The sequence below is a fragment of the Gymnoscopelus microlampas genome (assembly GCF_963454915.1).
Source record: "Gymnoscopelus microlampas genome assembly, chromosome: 9".
Lineage (NCBI taxonomy): Eukaryota > Metazoa > Chordata > Actinopteri > Myctophiformes > Myctophidae > Gymnoscopelus > Gymnoscopelus microlampas.
In genome coordinates this window covers 10,684,094-10,709,551 of record NC_139946.1, presented here as the reverse complement: position 1 = coordinate 10,709,551, position 25,458 = coordinate 10,684,094, and the positions used below count along the sequence as shown (strand labels likewise).

General features: G+C 40.8%; 2 protein-coding genes and 1 long non-coding RNA gene across 4 annotated transcripts in view; all 3 read right to left on the bottom strand.

Annotated features, from left to right (window-relative positions):
* Positions 1-10,121: 10,121 nt before the first annotated feature.
* Positions 10,122-11,141, bottom strand: LOC311052654. Its single transcript, XR_014601538.1, has 3 exons — positions 11,051-11,141; positions 10,787-10,904; positions 10,122-10,566 (listed from the first exon to the last, which is right to left on the bottom strand). It is a non-coding gene; the product is annotated as an uncharacterized lncRNA (long non-coding RNA).
* Positions 11,142-12,197: 1,056 nt separating this feature from the next.
* Positions 12,198-17,343, bottom strand: LOC311051392 (inactive Rho GTPase-activating protein 11B-like; the record flags this gene model as incomplete). The annotated part of the gene is made up of 5 exons (XM_084065955.1): positions 12,198-12,390; positions 13,251-13,507; positions 13,973-14,069; positions 14,526-14,593; positions 17,266-17,343. The coding sequence occupies 5 exons, from the start codon at positions 17,341-17,343 to the stop codon at positions 12,198-12,200; spliced, it is 693 nt and encodes a 230-aa protein (XP_083922081.1).
* Positions 17,344-19,954: 2,611 nt separating this feature from the next.
* Positions 19,955-25,458, bottom strand: part of gatad2ab (GATA zinc finger domain containing 2Ab) — a 40,736-nt gene continuing 35,232 nt past the window's right edge. For both annotated transcript variants that reach the window (XM_084067273.1, XM_084067274.1), the window contains 3 exons: positions 24,646-25,085; positions 23,961-24,195; positions 19,955-22,817 (listed from right to left, as the gene is read on the bottom strand). In XM_084067273.1, coding sequence (XP_083923399.1) covers positions 22,684-22,817; positions 23,961-24,195; positions 24,646-25,085 — 809 coding nt within the window. In that variant the 3' untranslated portion in view covers positions 19,955-22,683. The remainder of the gene's footprint in view (positions 22,818-23,960; positions 24,196-24,645; positions 25,086-25,458) is intronic.

The window sequence follows — 25,458 nt, the reverse complement described above, 5'->3', positions numbered from 1 at the left end:
GTTGTGATGATAATGTAATAATGTGTAATAATGATAACAACAATTCACCGAAGTAAAAAGTTAGTAACTACTGCAGTAGCGAGTCAAACAGACAGTTAACCGTTAGTCTTAACTAAACTACAGCAGTAGCGAGTCGAATGCTCTCCGTTGTGACAGTAAACACCGACTGACGCTTTGCCGCCGGTGCTTCCCATATTAACGTTCTCAAACGCCCGCGCCTCCTCCTATTGGCCGGCCGCCCGCGGAATGCACGCCGCTCATTGGTTGTTGAAGGATGCACATTGCGTCATTCGAAGTTGAGTGTAGCTTGTGGGGAAAATAGCCAATCTACAAGCTCACAAAGCGCAGCATCAGCATCATGTCATGAGCTTGTAGATCAGCTACCCACCCGCACACGGGAAAACCGTGGCATTTTAGAGGTTTTAACTTTATTTAACAATGTTATACACACAATACAGTAGGTTTAAACGTCAAAAATAAAATACAAACAAGAATTTATATTATATTAAATTAATATTATAAAACTACTAAATTGAAATGAGTTTTTGGCAACTTTATGAATACAATTCGGTCATTGATGTGACATCAGTTGATAAGTACCGCTCTGTGCATTATGGGAAACGTCAGAGCTTGCATTTTGAAAATAAACATTGCGTCAACGGCAGATCTACAAACTCACAGCTCGTTGCAGGCGCGACGCACTGCGAGTTTGTAGATCTTCTCTCGTCTGTTCTCGCGGCACGTGAGAGGGCGGTTACCGTTTTGACTGGCCAATCACAGCGGGTCTTCAGCTGTGACTGTGACGTATGACAGCAGGTGTCTGAGATGATCTCGTGATGCTCTAACGTCTATTTTTCAGTCTGTCACATCTTCTCTGAGAGCTGGACGTTTGTTGAGAGAGACCTTCTGATACAAGCAGACAGTTGACTGACTACTAACTTCTAACTTCTAACTTTTTCTTCACTTCAACACCAACGACGTTACTTGAGACCATGGAGACGGTATGTTAACATCTTTATTAATACAATATGGAGGCTGTGAATGTGTTATAATGTTCTTTAGAGCACGTCGTTTAAGACGGTTTGTTTAGAGTCCCTATCTGGTAAAGGCTAATTTAACGTTAGTTAGCATTAGTTAGCCTAGTTAGCATGTTTTCGTTCGATGTCGTATGTTGGCTACCAGTGGTTCTCAAACTTTTTCATGTGAAGGAAGGACCCCCAAATTCACACTTATTAGCCTGCGGACCCCCATTTGAAAAGATGTGCCAGGGAGCCCCATAAGAGAAGTTTTTTTACGGCTCTAGCAGTGATTCTCAACCGTTTTAATTTCAAGGACCCCCAGTTTGAAATGCATCATTAGGCTACGGTCCTACGGACGGACCCCATGTAATGACATTTATATCTCTGGGATCCCAATTTATATTGTAAAATCAATGTTAATTTAACTCTGAGAGTGTACAAATGGAGCCGTTAGGGTCCATTTGGTTCAATTTGTACACTGTCTGAGGTTACAGAACCTTAAGGGTTCATTTGGTTACTATCTATCATTTAGCTGGGGACCCCCTGGAACTCCCTCAAGGACCCCTGGCCCTGGGTGTCCCCGGACCCCACTTTGAGAACCACTGGACTATCTATAGGATTCATTTACTTTGCACTTTTTTCGAGTCGCTGTGCCCGTGGATACATTATGAGCATCTGCTAAATGCCTTCATGTTCATGTACGTACATTGTAATAATGGGAGTCGTTTTATATTGTCCTGCATCTTTCAAACGAGTTGCTGTTCGTTCCATAGGCCTATATTACTCGGTGTTAATGTAACTCTGATATTGTACGGTATTTTCATAAACGTAGCTTTTTATATGCGTTTTGGGGGGTTCGTCCACACGCAAACGCGTTTTTGCTCCATGTAAACGCATCTTTTGGAAAACTCCTGCCACAGTGTAGATTTTTTTTAAACTCCGGCTATGTGTTCCCGTGTGGACACGGTAAACGGAGTTTTTGCATGGGTCGTGACAGACTTAGCCGTTGTCGTGTGGACAGAGAGATTTTTTTAAACAGGGCCGTGTAGACGCGGAGGTTTTCAAAAACGAAAACGAAATATCTACGTTTATGAAAATACCCGTGTACGTGTGGACGAAGCCGCAAATGGACTGGTTCAAATATTATGTACCCAAATGTTAACGGTTACATTCGCTTACAAACGGCCATTTAACACTGAGGATGTTACTGTTTAAATCAGTGCTTCTCAAACTTTCTTTTTGTCAACGACCCCCAAATAAATGTCTTTGGCTACGGACCCCCCATCTGAAAATGTTTTGTGACAAGGAGGGATCCTCAATTCCCCATACAAGATTTGTGTTGTTAAAATAGTTTTTTTTAAATAGTTGATCTACATGCTCACCACGCGTTGCACCGTGACACATTGTGAGCTTGTACATCGGCTATTTTAATAAGCTGATGTAATGTATATAGGGTTAAAGTGGTTAAACTGATTTTGATACTATATTGTGCTGGGGACCATAAACAGTATAATCATTCACTAAATGAACACTGAGGATTTTACTGTGTAAATATGAAATGAATAACTGTATTATCTTCCATCCATACATCTTCAACCACTTATCTGGAGTCTGGTTGAGGGGGCAACAGCTCCAGCAGCAGAGAGTTCCAGACTTTCCTTCCCCTACTAGCAACATTAGCCACTTCATCCTGGGGTTTCCTAAGGCGTTCCAAGGCCAGCGTGGGGATATCTAGTTCTCGGCCTCCTCCCAGTGGGACGTTCCCATAGGAGCACCCTAGGGAGAGAGGAAGCGTCTGTACGAGATGCCTGAACCTTTTCCACGTTAAGGAGCAGTGGCTCCTGGCTAAGTTTCATTTATCAATTTTTCAAATCAATTGTTTAAAAAAAAATATATAGTTGCTGTTGGGCAGAAACCTCATCTCCATATTTTATTTTTTTGTGTTTTTTTGTAAATTAATACCCTACTTGATCATTACACAGAAGTATCTAAAATAGCAGATCCGCAATCGAGCTTGTCGATCTGCTATTTTTGATACTTTTGAATTCTAATATTCAAACAAGTATCAGTTTTAGAGGTTTCCACCCGACAGAGACGATATATGCAATGGCCTTCTATTTCTTGCACTTCAATGTATGAAGGAAATAAGTTTAATTTACAAATGTCTACATTTTCTCCCACAGAATGCTGCAGCTGCCAGCTTCACCTGGACTTCTGTCCTGATCCAGGACCCCAACAACCCCCAGAACACCAGGGTGGTTCTGAAGAGGGTTCGGACCGAGCGCCTTCAAGTAAGTACATCCTTACTACCAGTGGTGGAAAGTAACTAAGTACATTTATTCAAGTAGGCTACTGTACTTGAGCACAATTTAGAGGAATCTTTTTTACTTTACTTGAGTATGTCCATTTTTTAATACTTCTACTCCACCATGTTTCACAGCCAAATAATATTTACTCTACTACAATTATTACATTTTAGTTACTACTTTGTAGATTTAGATTATTACAAAATGTATACATTAACCCTATTCTATATTTTGTACATTGAAAAATAGCCGACTTACAAGCTCACAGTGAGTTTGAGCTTGTAGACTGTCTACAAGTCTATAAGCAGAGACTTGAAGAAAGCATCCACGAGTTTGTCTGTAGAAAGAAACATTAGACAAAAAACGCTATTTAAAAACAATTTCCTGCAGTTACATTTACTGAAGGAAATTAGCTCAAGTTACTAATGTATGCATTTCCTCACACAGGACGCTCCATACAACTGGACGTGCACCGTGGTCGACGACCAGAATCCCAGGGCGATACTGAGGAGGTTGCCAGTGAAGGATGCCTCACCGGGAGAAGCACCCACTCAGCCACAGGTGAGTTGGTTTCCGTGTTTGACCGACGATTCAGACACGGAAACCGACTCCTCTGTTTCTCCTCCCCAACAGGTCACCACCAGGAAGAGGGTTACCGTTGCCAAGAAGAAGCAAGGAACTGGATCTGGTTGGTTCAAGTATGTAGATACATTTTGGTCACTTGTTCTCATGGTTTTGTTATTTTATTTCAATACATTTGTTTTTCTTGACCACAAATGTTTAAGAATGTTATCTAGATACTATAGCATGTTGTATAGACCAGTGGTTACCAAACTGGGGGTCGGGACCCCGATTATCTTAATGTGCAACATTGTTTTCTCACTTAACAGTTAACAAACCAACATGCAGTATAAGTGTATACAGGGTTTCTGCACTTTTCTATTTAATGACGTTTAAGACCTTTCTAATACGAAATTGGCCAAATTGTCAAATATTACTTAAGAAAGAGGCAAGAGGTTCTTGTCAGGGTGGGGTGGGCTGTTCAAATATGATTATTTTGGGGGGGTCGTGGCCTGAAAGGTTTGGGAACCCTTGGTATACACAGATGCTAGGTTCATTGTTTACCTGGAATCCTAGTTTCTTTGAGGCACTACATTGTTCTCTCTGCATTCTTATTTATGTGACCTTGTTGTTTATTGACGGGAGATTCTTACTCTGCTTATTCCCATCTCACACTTTTTGCAGGAGCATGCAAAGCTTCCTCCGGCAGAAACACAGCTCTCAGAACACGGGCAACAACACCAGGCCAGAAGGGATTTGCAAAGGAAGAGGAGACTGCAAAGGAGACTGCGGCCAAGGAGTAGCCTGCAGAGGCAAGAGGCCACTAGCCAGACACCACCTTCTGGTAAGTACACCTTTACTACAGATCTCTACAATAGAGTAATTAATTAATTGATAAATACATCAGTTACATGGTTTAGTCTAGTTAGACCAGTCATCCATCTTTGAAGAAAATTAAAGGGATAGTTACACACCCCATGGAGACTTGAATTCATGGAGATTTAGGAGACTCAAAGTGTCAACTACCGAGACATTAGCATCTTTCCGCCAGTCATCAAATGAGTAGCTTAGGAATGCGACAAAAACAAAAAAATCTTCATGAATTCAAGGCTTCATGGGGTGTGTACTGTGTGAACTATCCCTTTAAGGTTGCATTTTCTTACTATTGATTGGAGTTGGTTTTTGATCTCAAGTCCAAGAGTTGAGCTAAACAAGGCTAAGCTCACATTCAACAAACATTTAACCAACCGTACGTTGTTGACTGGAGTTAGGGGTCTGTACTCCCCCCCCCCCCCCCCTCCTTTTTCCCCTCTGCACTAAATCTCTTTGCCAAAAATAGCCAATCTACAAGTTCCCAACACGACGTGTTGTGAGCATGTACAATTTCTATTTTTGCCGAATGCTTGCCCAGTTGCCCCACACGCTATTTGTTTCTGAATTTAGTTCATGTGGTTAAGCGGCAAGCAGAGACATGGAAAAAAGCATCCATGAGTTTGTCTGTAATTGTGGAATAGTTAAAAACAGTGTTGCCTGTTGAATTAAAGCGATTGACCAGTGATGTGGCATGCGTGTACATTTACCTCCACTTAAAACTATGTCTGAAGTTTATTTAGTTTAATTTATGAAGCAAATCAGCTCAAGTTACAAATCACTACATTTTCTCCAACAGATCGATGAAGATTACATCTCCAGCAGAAGGAGGTGCATCGTCATCGATGCTCCCACCAACCGCAGGATGATCCGGAGGAAGGTGAGTTGGCAAAAGTTCATATAGTAACGTCACCTTAAGTGACATAGTTACTAGTTATATTGTACACAAATTATGTGTTCAAACAATGTGTAAATCACCAAATGTTCTAATTTGTTATTCACTACAACTCAAGTTTAAATAGCAAAATATTTATTTTTATATATAGCTTACTGACGTATACAAGCACCAAAAAGAGCTTAATTTGAACTCCCCCCAAATCATTATGTGATAGCCATGAGTATCATAGTTGGGTATTGTATCTTGTATCTGCACAAGTCTTATGTACAATATGTACATATTGGTAAGCTCCCACCTTGATGAAATGAAAATAAATAAAAACAAGGATACAATGTTGTGAAATAAATGTTGTGTTGCAGTTATCAAATGAATAATTATCTATTTATTTTGTGACTTATATTGTTTGAATACATAATATGTAACTAGTAACTATCTTAGTTATGGCGATGTATGCTTTATTCTTGTGGTTTTGATTAGCAAGATATTTAAGTATTGCATTCGAGAAAGGGCTGGACATTGACACTAACACCTGTGTTTCTTCTCCATGCACAGAGACCATCACGCATCGCCAGATCCGCCACCAAGAGACCTGGACCCGGCCAACGGTGTAGGTAGCCTCCAGAATGTGCCTCCAGAATCTCCAACTACCTACCGTTTCTACGAACCTCAGGACTTTTCAGCCACACTGGCATTGATGGACAGTACCAAAGGACTATTTTACTTGAGTAGTGTACTCAAGAACATTTTTTTTGTTTTAGTTTTTATTTGCCAGCACTTAACTTTCACTCCACTACATTTCAATTAGACATTTTGCAATACCTTTACATTTTTAGGGTTAGGTATTTCAGTTAAGCTCTTATCGGACACCACTGCGAGATGGGTCCTAGTCTTAGACAACCAGTTACCCTTTCCTTTGAGTAGTTTTATTTTACAGTAATGCTTTCAACAGTATAGTCATGTTATCTTGTACAGAAAATGCTTTCATGATCTTTTGTTTGTAAATAGTAGTGTTGTTTTGCAAATTGAGTATTATTAAATATTTTTGTTTGAACATTTATGTAAATAATATTGTTATATTGTACATTGACTATGGTTTGAGCTTTTATTTCTTACATTAAGTGTTTTATTGTTTTATACATCAATGTTTTCTTTAAAATAACATAACAGTTGTAGAGTAAGTTTGTTAAGTTTAGTTGTAGTTTTTTACCTATGTTTTTAAGTAGCAGTTTAAGTTTGTTCTAGCTTGTGTAATAAATAATGCATTTTATATGATAATCATATATCAAGCTTCATCTCTTTATTTTCTTCTCTTTGGCTTTAGTGTTGAAATATAAGCTATGCAAAGCTGTTCATTTCTGTAACTGAAGATTGGCGATATCAAGTGTAGAAAATATCTGTCTGAGATTTAGAAAGGTTTTATTTCAGGCTTGAGGTTTGACTGATGACACAAAACAACTATTAACCATACTGCCTCCATGGGAGTGAAATAGTAGACTAGTGGAATAGACTACATGTTACAAATTAAATTAATATGTTAATGTGAGGTTTTGAAGCAGAAGTGTGAAGGTCAAGATTGATGTCAGTGTCAGCTGACTACCATATACTCCCTTTGACATCCGAATAACTGAAGTGTTAAGATGGTTTATTAAGAAAGAGATAGAATGTGAAGTTGTGTTGACTGTGAAGGAATATAAATATCAAGCAAAGACAGCTTGTGGAAGAAAGTGGCCTAACCAACACTGCCGCCTGGTGGTCATAATGATAAATAATCTAAACGTGTGCTTAAAAGGTTTCCAAAGACATACAATACATCTGTCATCCATTATTATTACTCACAACATAAATAGAAATCACACATATAGGCCTACTGCTATTGTATATAGCACTGATGCCCCCTGCTAACTATTTATGTGAAAATATGCAGTACAAACATACAATAGCAGGCTATGTGAAACATACACTAATGTGTGAGTATGCATGTCTGTCTGGGTACTGGACAGTAGTTTGGGGCCAGTCTATGTCAGTCAGCTATGACGTCATTACTGCGATGGTAGTGCTGTTTTGTAATACTATTCAAAATCTTCAAAGTAACTCAAGTTTTCAAATAATTGTAGTGGAGTAAAACTACAATATTTGCCAGAGGGAGTGAAATCCAGTCCCAACTGAGCGGTGCCAGACCAAATCGACAGGGCAATTCTTATTTTTGCAATTTGAGATTCGTCTGGTTTCCAGGCTAGACACAGACATGATACTGAGTGACCATGGCACTGGTCATGATACTAACATGATAGGACCCCCATAACTCTGAGAGTGTACAAATGGAACCAAATGGACCCGTAAGAGGCCATTTGTAACCCCCTCAGGAACCATGAGGTCCCTGGACCACACTTTTGAGACCAAGTTAACCGATGTAGCAGAGTGTTTCCAGTGAGCCAACATGCACAATATCAGCACCCTGACTCTGTTTGACCAGAATGGGACAGAGTCCTCCTCAATTGTATCGGAAAAGGCCCTATTTCTGTACAATATGGCTGCTGAGTTAACTTAAAGTCTAGACTGGATGTGGAAAGTTGTTGAACACAGACACACAGTGTTCTGACCAACGACACCATGATAAGGTTTTCTTGCCTTATTTATTCTTAATACTTGGTAAGTTAATTATGTGTTAACAAACTTACATTTAACATTTGGACATATGACATAGTCTTTGCAAAGCCTCAGAGTGTTGAGTGGGAGGAGAGCAAAACAATGGTATCTGGACCCAAATCTATTAAAACAATCTAGATAAATAATAAAAAACTTAAATAAAACTCAAGATGGCAACAATTAGCTCTTCTGATCGTTGGTACATGTAATGTCAGAGTATTGTGAGGCCAGTCCATGACATACAGTAAGTTGGCTACTATGATGCAATGAAAGTGAAACATTTAATTCCAGCTGTCTCATATTAAATTAAAATTAAATTAAATTAAATTAAATTAAATTAAATTAAATTAAATTAAATTAAATTAAATTAAATTAATTAACTTGTCTGTCACCTCTAATAAATGTAGATTATGCTGAAACCTTCATATCATAACATGCATTTCTCACTTGTGGTACTACAGTGAATCATAACTTGATGTTTTTAATACAAGAAGTTAAGGCTGGTAGACCCTAGTTAATACTTGCACTACTAAAATAACAGCACAGTGATTGCTTGTATCTTATTATATATTAATTATGTTGGGATATATTAATGTGAATAAATTCACTATGACTCCAAAATATTAGTTCTATATTTAATGAAAGAGAAAACTATATACAACAATACAATAATAGATAATATATATATACACAACAATATATACATACAACTGATTAGAAATGGACTGATTTCTTTTTGGAAAGGAAAATATGACAGCAATAACAATATGTGGGGGAGGGATGGGGAAGGGGAGAAAAAGAAAAAATGTGATACGTGATACGAAATAAAGATATTTATAAGAAAAAATAAATGGACTGATTTATATGACTGTAAATCAGTCAAGACGAGCATGAAGAAGGGTAACCGGAAGAGTGGGCATCTAAACATTGTGGGCACCTCAATGTTAAATTGACTATCTTTTTCCAAAATGTAAAAAATGAAGAATTTGGAAAATGGTCTGAAAGTAATGTGAAGTATACATGATTTGAACATGCACGGTACATCATTATCAGACCTAAAGTCTTCTGGTTTTTGCCCATGTGATTGGCTGGTCACAGGTTTTTTTTGCAATTATAGAAGTATTAGGCCTTAAATGTCAAATGTTGAAGCATGTTCAGATCCTCTATACTTTACATCACTTCAGACCATTTTCCAAAATCTTTATTTTAACATTTAGCAAAAAAAGGCCAATTTAACATTAAGGTGCCCACAATGTTTCAGTACCCACTCTCCCTGTATCCTGGTGCTCGTAATGAGTTGATTCTCTGATGAAACATCGTCATGCACTGAGAGTTGTCCTGTAGCACTAGTTTCTACTGAGGATCGTTCAGCAAGTGTTTGGTAATCCTTCAGACAGAGGCCTTCAGACAGGGCATCATCTTGTTGAGCATCATGGCAGACAGCAGTCTCATTTGACTGAGAGGGTTCAGAGGAGAAGGCGTGGCACGGTCATCGTCGAGTTCCGGGCCCGGCCTGCATGGAGTGGACTGGCCTGACCGAGACGGCCAGTATGAAGTGAGCAGGACTCTGGATATCCAAGGCATCGATCAGTCTGCTGCAGTTCACATTCTCAATCTCATCCCCCGTCTGTCCGGCTACAGAGTTATTATCATTATGGCTGCTGACAACAACAGCGCAGAGGGAGGATTCATCGCCATTTGTAAACGTACTGCAAAAATCACCCATGTCAAATAGTGCACTGTCCATATGCAAAGGGGACAACTGGGCAATTTCAATCTGGTCACATGTGATGTTTAGGTATTTGCCTCTGTCGTGTAGAGACAGCAGACGTCTCTGTGTCTACAGACTGAACTGTACTCTATAGGAGTCTCTGGCGGTGGCATTAATACAGTCTCAGAGGGTTTGGTATGTTTCCTTCCACAGCGGCCGTTGTGGTCCTGTGTGACAGCTCGCAGGTCACCAGCGGGTTGTGTCAAGGCCACCTTGATCTTTAGAAGAGTCGGACCGTTCCGGGGGTGCACTGCGGTGATGGAGGCCTTGCTGCTCTGGAGGCACAGCACAGCGTTTTGGGAAGGAAGGCTGACCCCCAACGGAGGCTTGGACACTATGATGGCAGGCTCAGAGGAGTAGTAGATGCTCTGGAGGATCCTCCGCTGAACTCCTGGGCTCCATCGGACGTCGCGCCGCTCCATGAGGTCCGGAGGGCGCTTATGTCACACTGCGGCATCAGCAGGTTCTCTTCAGACGTACTGAAGTACTTTGAGCCTACAGAGATGAGTGGGACCCCAGCAAAACTTGTTAATATAGCATAAAATCTGTTCAACCACTTTAAATCTAATACATTTGAAAATAGCCGATCTACAAGGTCACAACACGCCGCGATGTGAACCGCTGTGAGCTTGTAGATTGTCTATTATTTATTTTTTTAACTTCAAAAGATGTGAAAAATGTGGAATAGTCGATTGAGTGTTTTATGGATACTCACTCTTGGACTCGCTTCCCTTGCGCAGGAAAGCCGGGCTGAAGACTTAATCTTGTTGGCGCTGAAACTGGAGCCACTGCTCATACTGTTCAGACCAAGGGTGAGCAGAATGGGCAATCTCCTGAATGGCATAAAAATGACAAATGAAAGATGAAGTACAATAGATCCAGAGATTACACTTTTGTTAGTTGTGTTAGTTGTGTAAAAAGAGCCCTGCAGATGTTATACAAGTGCAATATCATGTTAATTCTGTGCATTTTTCAGTACCTGGTGGCTCACACAGCTAGAGCATGCTTTGTGAATCCCAAGGATTCTAGCTTGAATCCAACTTGCAATTCTCGCAAGTCTCTTCTTGCAAGTTCTCTCCTCTCTCTGTAGAAGATGTTCCGTCTCCTTACACTTTCCACTCTAAATAAAGGATATAAATGCCAAAAATAAACCCTAACAGCTCATGCAACCTAAGTAGGCAAGTTCAGTTAAGTCCATCTGGTGTCAAATATATTACATTCTTTCATTTAGAATTTTATAACATTGTAAAATCGAAACAATTAGGATTGAGAAAGTAAATGTGTCATGACTTTGATGTTTTTCAGGCAACCACACTTACGTCTTTAGCTGGCAACAGATTGCTGGCCTCACTGCCCAACGCGGCTGGAACTTTCTTCATGAGGAACAGTGGCAACACACCTATTACACAAACCAGCACAAAAGGTCATTGATTAGTTGATCGACACATACTAATCAAACAACATTTTTTAAATCAAATGCGTTCTCCACCACAGCTTGGTGGAGACAACAGTAACAGGTGATTATCGTTAAATTACAAGCTGTGGCCTTACTGTCCTCGCCCTAGTCTGGGAGGGTTAGCGTCGGAGCTTGGACAGCAGGGGCGCGGCCACTGCGTTGTGATTCAAATCAACAGCCAATAAAGAAAAGGGGGCGCGATCCACATGCAGTGGGTGTTGCATCTAAATAGGATCGACGGGAAGCAATTTCCCCTTGAGAAATTTCGGCCGCCATTGTTGTGTACTGCTGTTTGCCTCTCGTCGGACTTTTTAGACGAGTTGCACAGCTCTCAGACCGGTAAGAGGCGTGTCCGCTCAGATTCAGAGCGTAAGGTACATCCTGCCCACAAATACCAGGGCTCTGGCCCAGAAGTTCCTCGCCGAGCCGGCGAAAACTTCTGGGAACTCAGATTATCCTCGCCCTAATAGCATATACATTCAATAATACGCTGCGACGATCTGCAAGCTCACAACTGTGAGCTTGTAGATCAGCTATTTTTTTGTGACGAGATTTGGTGTAGAGGGAAAAAAGGAGGTGGCCAAGTACAGATCCCTGGGGTACCCTGTTCAATGAAGTATAGGGTTTAAGTGGTTAACTGTCATTCTGTTGTCTAAATTGATGGCATAGATTAGAAACGAACAGTGACGTCTAGAGTCTTACCAAAGTCCTGAGAGTTCTCTATGTAACACTGGATGACTGCTGTCTGCAGCTTGAGGCGTTGTTCTGTGGTGTCCATGTTCTCACTTGCCTCTCCAGAGGGAAGGATGTTGGGAGTCAAGACCACAGACAGGTTAAAGCTGTCCATCAAGTTCTCTGCACTCCTAGGGTAGGCACAAACAACAACACAGAGTACAACAATTACAATCTGAATCCATTTATTTATTGGCTAGGGAATTTGACTTGGTGTATTGATCTCACATGAAAAAAAGAAGCAAAATCTGGAAGAATATGAAGTTATACAAAAGTAAATAATATGCATAAAAGCAACGCTGACAATTGGGTCAGACCAAGTGTGAGCACTGCAGTATAGGCAATGTTAAAAGGGACATATAAATATAAAAATGATATACAAGTCATGTATAGGCCTATCACGATTACAAAGTTAAGTAGACGATTAATTGTCATAAAAATAATTGCGATTAACGATTTAATTGTGTGTGGTTTTGGAATTGAACTTTGGAACATTATGAATAAAAACAATAATTAGGCTTCATAATCAAAAATTGCACAGGGCAGATATGACAAATAACTTAAATAGACAAAGAAACTGACACTAACACATATTACTGTTTTTTAAATTAGTTAAAATAGGAAAATGTTTGAAAATGTATGAACCTTTTTCAACATGGAAATTAATTTGACGATTATTCAAAATAATTGCGATTATCTCAAATAATTGCAATTAGGCGATAAGACAGGCCTAGTCATGTAAGAATGAGTTCAGTTCTATATACATTCGTCTTTATTTGATCTGCCCTCCTTCTTCAAGATCAGAAAACAGTCTGTTCTTGAAGGTCAGACAGACGAAACATCATCAAATAAAGATTCAAATACATATTATGGAGCTGGAATGTGTGGACATAATCATTTTTTATGTGTTTAATATTACATTTTCTATCCATAAGATTAAGCCATGAAATAAAACAATGCATTCATTTAAAAAGCTGGACAACACACTTACCTCTTGGACACACTGTGGAGGAAGTCAAACAAGTAGCTCAGTACGCTGAGGTTTCTGTCAGGCAGTAGGCAAGACAGCAGCAATGTGGCGGCGGTGCGGTCTGCCTGGCTGGTCAGCTGCTGGGCTTTCAGGAAGGCTTCTTGCATCTTTGTGGGCAAGACGGCTTCTGGCAGCTCCCTGAAGAACTGCTTCACCAAGTCGGCCACAAGATGCGGATTTGCCGCGGACAGACACTGCTCGCCTGCATCTAGCTTGACCTGATGAAACAATGCAAACCAGTTGTGTTTATTTATACTTCAACAGTGTCAGTGGGGCAGGGCTGTCACGATAATGGAATTTTACTTGTCATAAAAATATTTGCGCTTCCTTCTTGTAGGCCAGCATTTTGTCCTGGCTAATGTCCTTGTGCCACTGGTGACTGGTGTTTTCATGCATCTTAAATAATTTTGAATGGTGTCTTTCCTTGTTGGGAGACTTTTGTTGGCCGGGAGATGTGTCCTTTGATCATGTTCTTGCTTAACTTTTTTTATCTTTGTATGAATGTTGTATCTGAGCTGTATTTTTGTCTTATTATTTCTTGTTTGTTTATATTTTTGTATTTTGTATGTCATCAAAAAGCAATAAACATATTTTGCAAAAAAAAAAGCTGTTTGGCTTTTAGGCTTTTTAAGCAAAGATTAGGTCGCCAAATGAAAGCAAGGTCAACGTAACCCATCACTTACCCTGAGTGCTTTCCGAGCAGCAATGGAACTCGCCTTTCTGAACAGACCCTCTGTGTCTACGTGCTCCAATAGAATGGTACAGGCATCAACAAGAAACCTGAAAAAGCACACACATGAAAGAAAATTAGCAAAGAAATACAACATTAACTGTTATCATTTGCTGCCTTTTTAAGACCGGGAACGCATCTGTGTCATTTTAGATTTTTTTGCTATAACCATTATTTTATACTTTGGGCTATTAAAAAATAGCAGATATACAAGCTCACTCAGTGCCGCGCTACGAGCTTGTAGATCTGCTTGAACATTTGTGCAAATCTTTGAATATATATATATTTTTAAACACTTTTTTTTAACTAAAATCTTTGCTTCTGGTGGTCCCTGGAAGTTGGAACAACGTATTTCACAAGTGTTCGCTTTAAAAAATATATATTCATTTGCATACATTTTCACGATTTTGCACACATTTTCTGCTACTTTTGAATAGCCAAAGAATTCTAAAATGACACAGATACTTTCCCGGTCTAAATGGGTTAAACAAGATGTCTCCACTTACCTTGGTACGGCTCCATGTTCAGTATTGTACTGAGGTAGGCTCTCCAGTGGTTGTCCAAAAACCTTCACCTAAGCGAGGAAAAATACATTAATACAGATTTTTTTATTTCACAAGACAAATGGACAAATTATATAATCAATCACATTGATTGAATGTGCATTGATCTCAAGCCCTCTCTAACATGTGATCTTTAATCTGGGATGAGTGAGTGTGCTTGGAGTTCTCTAAGATTCGAGAGGTTTTAGACTATGCAGTGAAATGTTCTCTGTGAAGGTAGACTTTCCTTTGCAGAGGCTGTCAGGTCACAAGGTGTAAATGTTTTCTTTTTTAATCAAATGGATAGACAGTTGGGCTAAGTATCCCTCCTCTGGATGTCAGTGGGTGTCATTTTACAAAACAAGTCCTATTAATGTGGAGATTCACATTTTGTTTTTACCAAAACAGTCCATGTGCTTTTAAAAATATGATAGGATAAGGATAGTATATTCTATATAGCCTACTACATTATATAATATAGTAGTAAGGTTCCTGATAGGATAGAAAACCAGCAGTACTAGAGGTCCTGGTAGCTTGGCTCAAAACCAGCAGTACCCTACTATAGCCCCTTTCGGGACCCTGTTTACCTTTTTTGTATTTGGGAAGGCGGTATCCAAGGTCCCTTGACGCTCAAAGCACCCTCTCTTAAAGTCGCGAGTACCACTGTCTCGTCTCGGGCTAATAGCTCGTCGCTTGGAAGTTGCAGAGATTTCTCAAAGGTACCAAAAAGAGCAATACTAACGCGCGGTTAATCTGCATTAATGCGCTCGGATCGGCGCTGCCGTTTAACATTTTTAATCATTTAGTAAAGCTTAATTTCCTCTCTCAAACAATGCTCCACTTCCCATGTCCCGCCTCCCCGCGTTGTGATTGTCATGCAAGCATGTAGGAGCTCGCCAATCAGAGGCAGTACCGTAGGACCATAGAGGTATGCGTAGGACGCGCAACTTGTCAGTCACCGCGGGGAGGCGGGCCATGGGAAGTGGAGCATTGTTTGAGAGAGGAAATTAAGCTTTACTAAATGATTAAAAATGTTAAACGGCAGCGCCGATCCGAGCGCATTAATGCAGATTAACCGCGGTTTAGTATTGCTCTTTGTGGTACCTTTGAGAAATCTCTGCAACTTCCAAGCGACGAGCTATTAGCCCGAGACGAGACAGTGGTACTCGCGACTTTAAGAGAGGGTGCTTTGAGCGTCAAGGGACCCTGGATACCGCCTTCCCAAATACAAAAAAGGTAAACAGGGTCCCGAAAGGGGCTAGAATGTTGCTAAAATAAAGTCATTTTTTGTCATTGCATTCATGCCTTCATTTCATCACAATTCCTAGTTAGGCCCGATGTCAAAATTAATACACAATCACCTGATCACAATTATTAGGCATCATCGTTTCCATGTTGGAAAATATTCCTCCATTTTCAAATATAAAAAAAGCAGAAATAGCAGATCTACAAGCTTTCAGCCCATCACTTCATAAGCTTGTAGATCAGCTATTTACACTATTTGTCTTATAGTGTATCCTGAATAGTTGTTGCTTTTTACCAAGTAACATGAACGTGAAATTACACCAATTCCATCAATTGCTTAAATTCTAAGCACTTAATTAGCCATGAAGCTAACAACACCTGTAGAAAACTCACCTGTTTGGGGATAATTCTCTTGTTTTTGTGTTTTAGCAACTTGTTTCACCTCCCTGGTTAACTCTACTCGACGTCCATGTGGAGTAATGTTAAAGTATGAGTTGCTTAGTTCACTATAAGACTAAGAGTCTTTTTACAAACTTTAACAAACACTGTGTCGTGTGTATGCTGCTGTGTGTGAGTGCGAGAGAGGGGCTGCAGCTCTCCCTGCTGGTAGTCGTGCGCAGAGTGTAGAACAGAGAGGTCCGTCACGCTTTGATCTCGCCGCAAAACGGGCCGCTATGGGCTAGGCTGTAGTTCCAAACATTGGAACTATCATAATCTCATTGAGATAGACAGAGCACTTCCGCATTTCATTCTTACGTTGAGCGATATCTCTATGGTTGAGAGTCTATGCTAGTGTCAGAACTCTCTTCATGGCTCTGGTCGTGCGTAAATGCGCGCAGCGTCCCTCAGGAAGCGAGACGCGCGCACGGTGCACGCACTTTTACGGTCACATGGAGAGTGGGCACTGAGGAGGAAGAGTGGGCCCTGAGGAAGAGTGGGCACTGAGCAGTGATGGTGGAATTTCTCATAATTATGTTTTACTAAAGTAAAAGTATCTATACTGCAATATAGAAATACTCTGTTACAAGTCCGGTAATCAAAATGTACTTGAGTAAAAGTACAAAAGTATGGGCATCAAAATATACTTGAAGTACCAAAAGTAAAGTACCCATTATGCTGAATGTTCCTTTCACAATTATCATAAGTCTAAAATAAATGCATAAATAAATATTTTGAAAATAGCAGATGTACAAGCTCACAACACATCGCGACGCATTATGAGCTTGCAGATCTGCTATTTTCAAAAGATTTCAATACATTTGAAAACTTGTGACATTCTGCATAATGAGTACTTTCTACTTTTGGTACTTTAAAAGAGTATATTTCTACATTGCAGTATTGATACTTTTTTACTTAAGTAAAACATTTGAGTACTTTTTTACACCTCTGGTCTTTGGTGTACTGTACAAACTGTAGCCTACTTACATTCAATTTATTGTAATAATGGAGCGCAACTGACCTGTCCAGAGGATCCAGAATCCAGGAAGTCAACGTCATTCCAGTGGAAGAAGCCAAGACGTTGATTGATTACCCACATGTTCACTCTGTGCCATTTTCACTCAATATCGTCCACACTGGTCTGTGAAAATGTGCTCCTACAGTGGTTCTGTTTCATATGACTTAGTTATGGCTTGGAGATCTCCAAAATTGCAGATACCCAGCGCAGGCCTGTGGTGTATCCATATTTCACTTCATCCATTTCAACCTTATTATTAACCTAACCATTGCTCTACTCATCATGGCACAATGTCCCTCTACTCTACTCACTCGTCTCATCGGTGGGTTTAGGTTTCAGTTCAGAAATAACCTGCTAGTGCCTACCAATGACATAATAAATGAGGATACCAAGCTAATAAACATATATTTAAAACTAGAAAATGTGCTCCTCGGATCACAGGTCTCCACCAGGCGAGGTGGTAAAACTGTTCCTGATTAATTCTGTCTTACCTATTTATATTACATATTGTGATGTCACGTGAAGCTTGACCAATGTTAGGTGTTCACAGGACGGACACACACACACACGGACGGACAAAGTGAAAACATACTCTCCACCATGCCTTCGGCCTGGCGGAGACTTTGGCCTTGGGTCCACTTTCTGACATCTTCTTTAAGAATGCGGCACCAGCTTCATCAACTTGAACATCTTCTAGTTCTTTAAGTGATCTGTAGCGTCTCCTCTTACTGGTGTAATGTGCTTGTTGATGTTGTCTTTAATCTATTGAATACTGTGACCAGTGCCTTCTTTTCCTTTCGATGTTCTTTACAGACTCTTGTACTTTTTCTTCCAGAGAATGTAGCAATCTTTACTGTGTCATGTTGTCAGCATTTGTGGCTCGTCTTCGTTTTTTTGTCATTTAGGGATTCAATTGCTGCTTCTTAGCTTTGGCCTTCTGCTGTCGGCGTTGCGCCTTTGCTTCTTCATGAGGTTTCAGACGATGATTGCCTGCTTCTTCAGTTTGCGTAATGAGAGTTAGTTGCATTGTGCGATCTCAGCTGTGATCTCTGTTTGTACTGGAAAGTACTGTTCCTGAATGATCCTGTCTAAGCTATTGATTACCTCACTTCCAAAGACATAAATAGTCTTTGGAAGTGACACACCTATTTATAGGATTTTATTTCGTCATGCGTCCCTCTAGCCAATCAAAAGCATTGGTGACGACATATTGTCACGTGGAGCTTGACCAATGTTAGCTTGGCTAGGGGGGGGACACACACAGCGGGAGCGGAACGAAAACATACTCTCCACCATGCCTTCGGCCTGGCGGAGACAAAAATAAAATAACAGCCTTTCTCCACCTGGAAAGTTATCTGAAATAGAAGCCATTGTTCTGGGGGAAATGGGGAATTGGTAGGCACCAGGTTTCCACGGCCCTCCTAACTGAGACAGAGCGAGTAAACAGAAATGGTGCCATCTAAAGGCGCATGAGTATTAGTGAGTAGCAATTATATGAAGGTCGTTTGAAAATTGGTGAAGTGGTCAGTTAATCTCCTTTCTATTACTCTGGGATGAAACAGTAATTAATAGGCCTAGCAATTAATCAATAAAACATGCTACAGCTAGCCTGTTGGTTGGTCAATGTAGGCAGCCACAATAGTATGGGAATGTTATGTCCTGTACAGGTGTTACCAATGATACTAATATTAAGACTCTGATCCAGTGTAGCAGAGCCTTTCCATTTAGCCAACAGGCACTATAGCAGCACCCTGACTCTGTTGACCTGAATGGAAAACAACCTTAAATAGTAGCTATAATTAATTGGTAACACTTGTACAGGATGTAACATTACCCTATTTGTCAATATGGCTGCAGTGAAAGTTTTATTGCTGAACAATATTTTGCATATACTGTAGTAAGTGTAGTTCTTTGCAGTGGGAAAGTACAGTATGTGCATTAATTTAGAGCAACCATTGGAATGGAAAAATGTCAAAGCACACCCTATGTTTAAATCTGTAGCAGTTGGAAACAAGGTCCAATTGTCTAATTGTAACCATTAATTTACATTACAACCAATCTGGGAACCCATCTGCAAAAAAAAAAGGGGAAATTCCATGTTTTTCCTTTGCTCTGAATCTGTCTTGAGAGATTAGTTACAACAACTGGATCAACTGTATACGTTACAATAAGATTTGTTGAGCTTGCCCAACGGTCTCGCACTTAAAAATAGTCAGCCTCTGAATTTAAGCCTAAAAGGGCAAGTTACTATATTGGCATTGATATACTGTATAGAGAGACCAAAGGGTCAAAGCATGTCCATTGCCCAACATCTGAACATACCTGTAGGACCGAACAGGATGGCCAGTAAAACTACTGGACAAAAACAACTTGCACTGTTGAGACGTTCTAGACACCAAAGCAGTAGACATTTGATTTTGACATTCTACTGGTTTTCTAACAGTGACATTTTATTTACTTCCATCATCGATGAAAGAGCAATGAGATGAATTCATGAATTGAAAGATAATAAAAAGGGGGCCTTAAATGTATTGTTCATCATCGTCATAACATTAGCCCTGGCTTGCAGAGGTTGATCTTGCATGTGACCGGAAGCTGCGATATCTCCTGTGACTCAGAAACAAAGATCATGTTAGGAAATGTGGGCATGAAGACAAAAGCTATAAAGCAATGCATATGGAGCAGACACAAGTAAGGGGTTAGAATTAGTTTTATTATTATTACTTGATAGAGCAGAAAAAAACCAAAACAAACATTTCTTGTACACTTTCTTTTTCAACAGGGTTGCAATTGCATTTGACAGTGCTGGCACCCCAAGAAAACGGAATGGTGTTCTTGTTGTCAGACAGCAGCAACAGGCAGTAGTCAGAAAAGCACAGGGTTACATTAAGCAGGGCACAGCATTGTAGGATTGCAGACAATATGCAATATACAGATCATCTGGAATATTGCAGATACCACTTTCATAAAGAAAGACTTAACTAGTGCACAGATGGCTGAATTCATCCAATCTCCGTTCACATAAACATATTTCTATTGAGAATGTACACTGCTGCACCATCCTCAATGTAACCCTGGTTTATTGAGAGTTAAACCACAGGACTTGAAAGAATATATACCTACAGTGTATCGTGTCTTAGTACAGAGCCCAATGGGCCGTCCACACCAAGCACTATAACTATAAACACATTGTTTTAAAAATCGCTCTAACTCAAGTGGATGGCAGAGTCCACACCACAACTATAACATCAGTGGTGAATGACATAGTGCTGGGTGTGAATGGCCCTTAATGCTACAAGCACTGCAGACAAGTAGGGCCCCAGTTATTTGTGAAATTGTATCTGTTACAACATAAGGAATGGGACATTGGGAGGAAAAGACTCCAAGTTTCTGGTCATAAAATAATGGGTGATGATCAGCATGATTGTTTGAATGTAAAAGAGATGGAATATAGCTTGGTGCAATTAAAAATAAACTGCAGACACCTTCCATACCGACAATGTCCCCTGTCAGTACAATTAATGGCTGTATCTGAAATTTGGACAATCACACAACTCCAGACGTGTTAGCGGAACAATGCCCGTTTAAGAACTTGATTTACAACACAAATTTTATAATTACCAATTAATTTGACTTTTATTCCTGCTAGGCCATCGCTTTTCTTTGAGAGAAAAAGTCAGTGTAGCGTGAAAGTGGTTGGGAGTACAGCAATTGAACATCCTCTATGACATCTGAACTCATTAAGAAGACAATACTCTGTTCTAAAAAAAAGAAGAAAGGAAGTTCTGTAGGCATAGAGTATGTCACTGCTATATATTAGAGATTTTATTTTCACCACTAGCTTATCCTGTGCTGCTGCTTATAGAACCACAGCTTACATGAAACGGCATAGATAGCTCATTTTAAGGATCTGACAAAAATCATACACACTTCAATGTAAAAGAAAGACTAATAAATCCATGTCATGTGTTGCTATAGGGGTTTTTGCATAACTACATTCTGAAAGCTGTCCAGCTTCTTTTAGACCAATTAAAGGGTGCTTAGGAACAACTGGACACACAAGAAAAACAAAGTCTAAAGTGAAGATCCATTCAAACTTAGGGCATAAGCGTATATCTTAACTAACGTGACCCTATAAATAAACCCAAAGACAGAGTTTGTCTATAGAAGAAAAATAATGCACCACAACCTATGACTAAAAGCAAATCAATGTCATAAAATATGACATTCCTTACACCCTCTCTGTTTAGCATGAATTCATCTTTATATCCAGAGAGGGTTAAAATAAACTAGAAACCTTCTAGTAGAAGGGATTCCATTTGGGCTCCACTAGTTCTTTGGAAGGTTTTTACAATATTCAAGAAGAATACTCCTCCAAACATATGGCCGTGTTTTATTGTGTTTTTTTACATTAGTCAGTGAAACCATAATCTGTATTTTAACTCATCTTAGAAAACTCTTTAAAACTAGGCTAAAACACGTAACCCAGCAGATGTAAAACCACCTCAACAGTAACATTAGCCTTTCAATTCAGGCCTCAACAAGAGGCCACTTCCAAAATATCAGGGAGCACAATATCTCAACACAGTATATGACTTACAGAAGAAAGAAGACAAAAATTCTAACATTCAGCCATACAAAATTACCCGACACACCAAGTCTGCTTCTCTACTTTAACACACCATAGGTTAAAGAGAAGAGGCCATCTGTGTGCGGATAGAGATTTTTTTTTTTTTACAGTCATTTGATTATATTCATTTTTGCAAAGCTGAAGCAGTTCTTAGTATTTCGTGGATGGTCCTCAAAGCTCCACCACAATCCCTGCCATGAGGTCTTAAGTTAAGTTCGGTCCTGCCACCGTTTTGGGCCTGAGTCTAGCCATCTCAGACTGGAGAGGAGTAGGAAGTAAGGCGAATCATTCACGGTGTGTGTGATAGTGACCCTCTACCTGTCTGAACCAGAGACAGGGAAGGGCAGTGACCCTGCAACAACTCTTGGTGCAAACAAAGTTAAACTGACATACCGGGAGGGAAGGAAGGAGTGGCAACACTATTGAGGTCTGAGAATGTACTATATGTGTCCATGTCAAGCCTTCCAGTAACCCTCAGTCCTTAGGACATACAGTAATCCTTGTATCCCAGAGGCCTGAGTTGTCTCAATATGCCTCCATATTGGGAGGAAAGGCTCAGAAGAAGAATAAAAAGAAAGATGGTGGCGGAAAGAGCAAGGGAGAGGTGGAGAGACTTATTTTTTTCTCCTTTTCTTTCTTTCTTTTAATCATTGGTCAAAAAGTCGATCCTCCCCAGCATAGTTTCGGCAGGATGCAGTGTCCGTTAGGTTGATAATGAGAATGACTATTATTGATATTATTAATAATGGGAGGGGTGATGGTTAATGGTGGGAATAAGGAATCAGGTTGTATTATTTCCATGTGTTGGCTGTCTGGGAGATGGAGCGGGAAGGAATCATGTCCAGCAGGTACTCTCGTTGACGCTCCACAGCGGAGGTGGTCTTGTGCGCAGACAGGCTGGGATTCACATAGGCCATGGTCATACCTGACAGAGAGGAAGCACATTAGAGGGTCAATACCTTTCCATTATAAGCTCTCTATTTAACAGTGACAGAGTTTCTTTCTAAAAAAGGCTTTTTCGCAAAGTCCGATATGAAAATACTATATGAACATTAACCCAAAATTCAAAGCCCTGAAACCTTTCACCTGTCTCATTTGTTGGACAGGCTGTTTGCATGATTATAGATAAAAAAAAGCTCCCAAAGATGGGGGGACGATACACCTAGATGTAGTGCTCCAGAGGTCAAGTTTGTTTGTATAGCCGTTAATGACAGTTAAGGTCCTTGTACACCGGGGCGTTTTTTTTTCATGCGAATAATACGTTTTTTTTTAAAAACCTTATCAAGTCAATGCAAGCTTACATGGAGCAAAAAAGCGTCTTTTAATTATTCGGAACGAGTCCGAATTTTGCGTATATTCGCATATTCGCCGGTGTGTAACCGCCTTTACAGTCTGAAATAGGTTTGCAGGCCCAAACTGAAGGAAACAAAACGACACACCCTAACCATAGAGAAGAGTTTACAGAAGAGAACCAAAACAAAGATAACTACCGTACACAAGGCTGAGATAGTGATAGCCTTTGTATAGGTGAGATCACAGCAAACACTCATAAAATGCAATGGCTCCGATTAATAATGTGTTGCCACAGAAAGCTAGTTTCGGACTGCGCAAGAGATTATAGAAGAGCATGTGTTCTAATTATAAAAATTTGATGTGCATTTCTTCCCCGCAAAGGAACCGTATATGGTGTGAAAAAAACCTTAATTGGTGGTACACCACTACAACTGACACACATTACTGTGTAAAGGACGATGGAAAAGAGATGGTGGAGAGAGATGGTGCAGTCAGGTCTCTACTGACTGAAAGATCCATAGAAAGATGTCACCCCAGAATAAAAGCTGAGTTTAGGACATCAAAAACAAAGACATACAATCTCAAACTATAGGGATACTGACGTAAGAAAGAGCAAAGGATTGGTGAACGAGAGGTGACTGGGAAAATTAGAGCAAAGGAAGCCACCTGTGCTGTGACAGGAAGCGACAGACAGCCCCATGAGGGAGACGGAAGGAGTGAACTGGTGGCGGAGTGGAGAGTGTTCTCAGGCTAGCCTGTTCTCACATTTATCTACCTGTGTTCCCGCCGCTCTGCTTCCTCCAGGGAGCCATGTTGCCCTGGTTACTGCTGCTGGTGGCGCTGACCTTTGCCCCCTGCTGCAGCGGGCGTGCTGCGGCATGCTTACCTGGCCTGCTGACCAGCGCGGCCGCTGACACGGCGCTCTGCAGCTGGGAGGAGGAGGAGAAGGAGTGGGCCGTACCACGAGAGCTCACCACAGACTGGATGCTACGGGACAGCTGACCAGGACTCTGGAGGGAGGGAGAGAGAAAGGGACAGGAAATTAAGTTAATTAAATCACAGGAGTTTTTTAATTTAGAGTAGCCAATTATGTTTTACCCCCTTTTTCTCCCCAACCTGCCTGTGAGGAGCCCCCACCAGGAGGACGTAGAACCTACGTCCTACTCCTCCCGCCAAACACTCCCTGCTGACAGGTGCCACCCCAGTCCGTAGGATTACATGCAATGACTAATATCACCTTCCCAACCTGGCTTCCATCCCCCAAACACGGGCCAAATGTGTTTGTATAGACACCCGACAAAGCCTGATGCACCCCGGTGGATTCGAACCCACAACCTCCGTGGTGGTGGGCAGGGACATTACCACTGCGCCACCCGAGCGCTTAAATCACAGGAGGTTTGTCCTCAGAAAAAAATCATTCTGATTGAATTGTTGACTCAAGTATTGAGGGCAGCACTCACCTGTTTGATTGTGGAGTGGTGGCGAGAAACAGGCGTTCCTCTATGCTGCTGCTGCTGCTGCTGCTGCTGGTGCTGCTGCTGCATGGCAGCCCTGACTTGTTTGTACTGCTGGGACACCAGCGCCTGCTGCTCGCTCTTGGACATTGAGGGGGAGGAGGTGGTTTTGGAGACGGAAGGGGATGAAGAGGAGGCAGCCTGTTGAAGGATGCGCTGCTCTATCTCCTGCTCCTGTTGGAGGGCCTTAACAAAGGCTGCCTTCAGCCTATTAGTGTGCTCAGCTTTCAGGGCTTTCTTCTGATTGGACGACATGCACTGGTCACAAAGGATGGCCCCGGCCTTCTCTTGTCGCCAGCGGGAGGTAAAGTCTGTCTTGCACTGAGCGCAGGTGTGTGGCTCTTTGGGGAGACTGCTGGCCAAAGCCGTAGCCAGGCCCACATTACCTGTGTGATGAGAAAATTAAAGCTCATTTGAGAAGCAGCTTAAACTCGGGGTTCTCGGTCTTCAGAGTTACTACAGGGGGGGCTGCCAAATTTTTACTTTACCACTTGAACCCTAGCATCTGTATTCTGGGAGGGACATTTGACGAAAATAGCTTATCTACAAGCTCACAACGCATCACAGTGTGATGCGTTGTGAGCTTGTAGATCGGCTATTTTATGCAAAGGGATTTGGTGTACAGGGACAAAAATAGCTGACCAAGTACAGAGCCAAAGGTAAGGTCTACTAAGTATTGAAGGTTTGCACATAAACATGAATCCAACATATTAATAGAAAAGATAATGTGTAAACAAATAAGCATTAATTTAACACAAC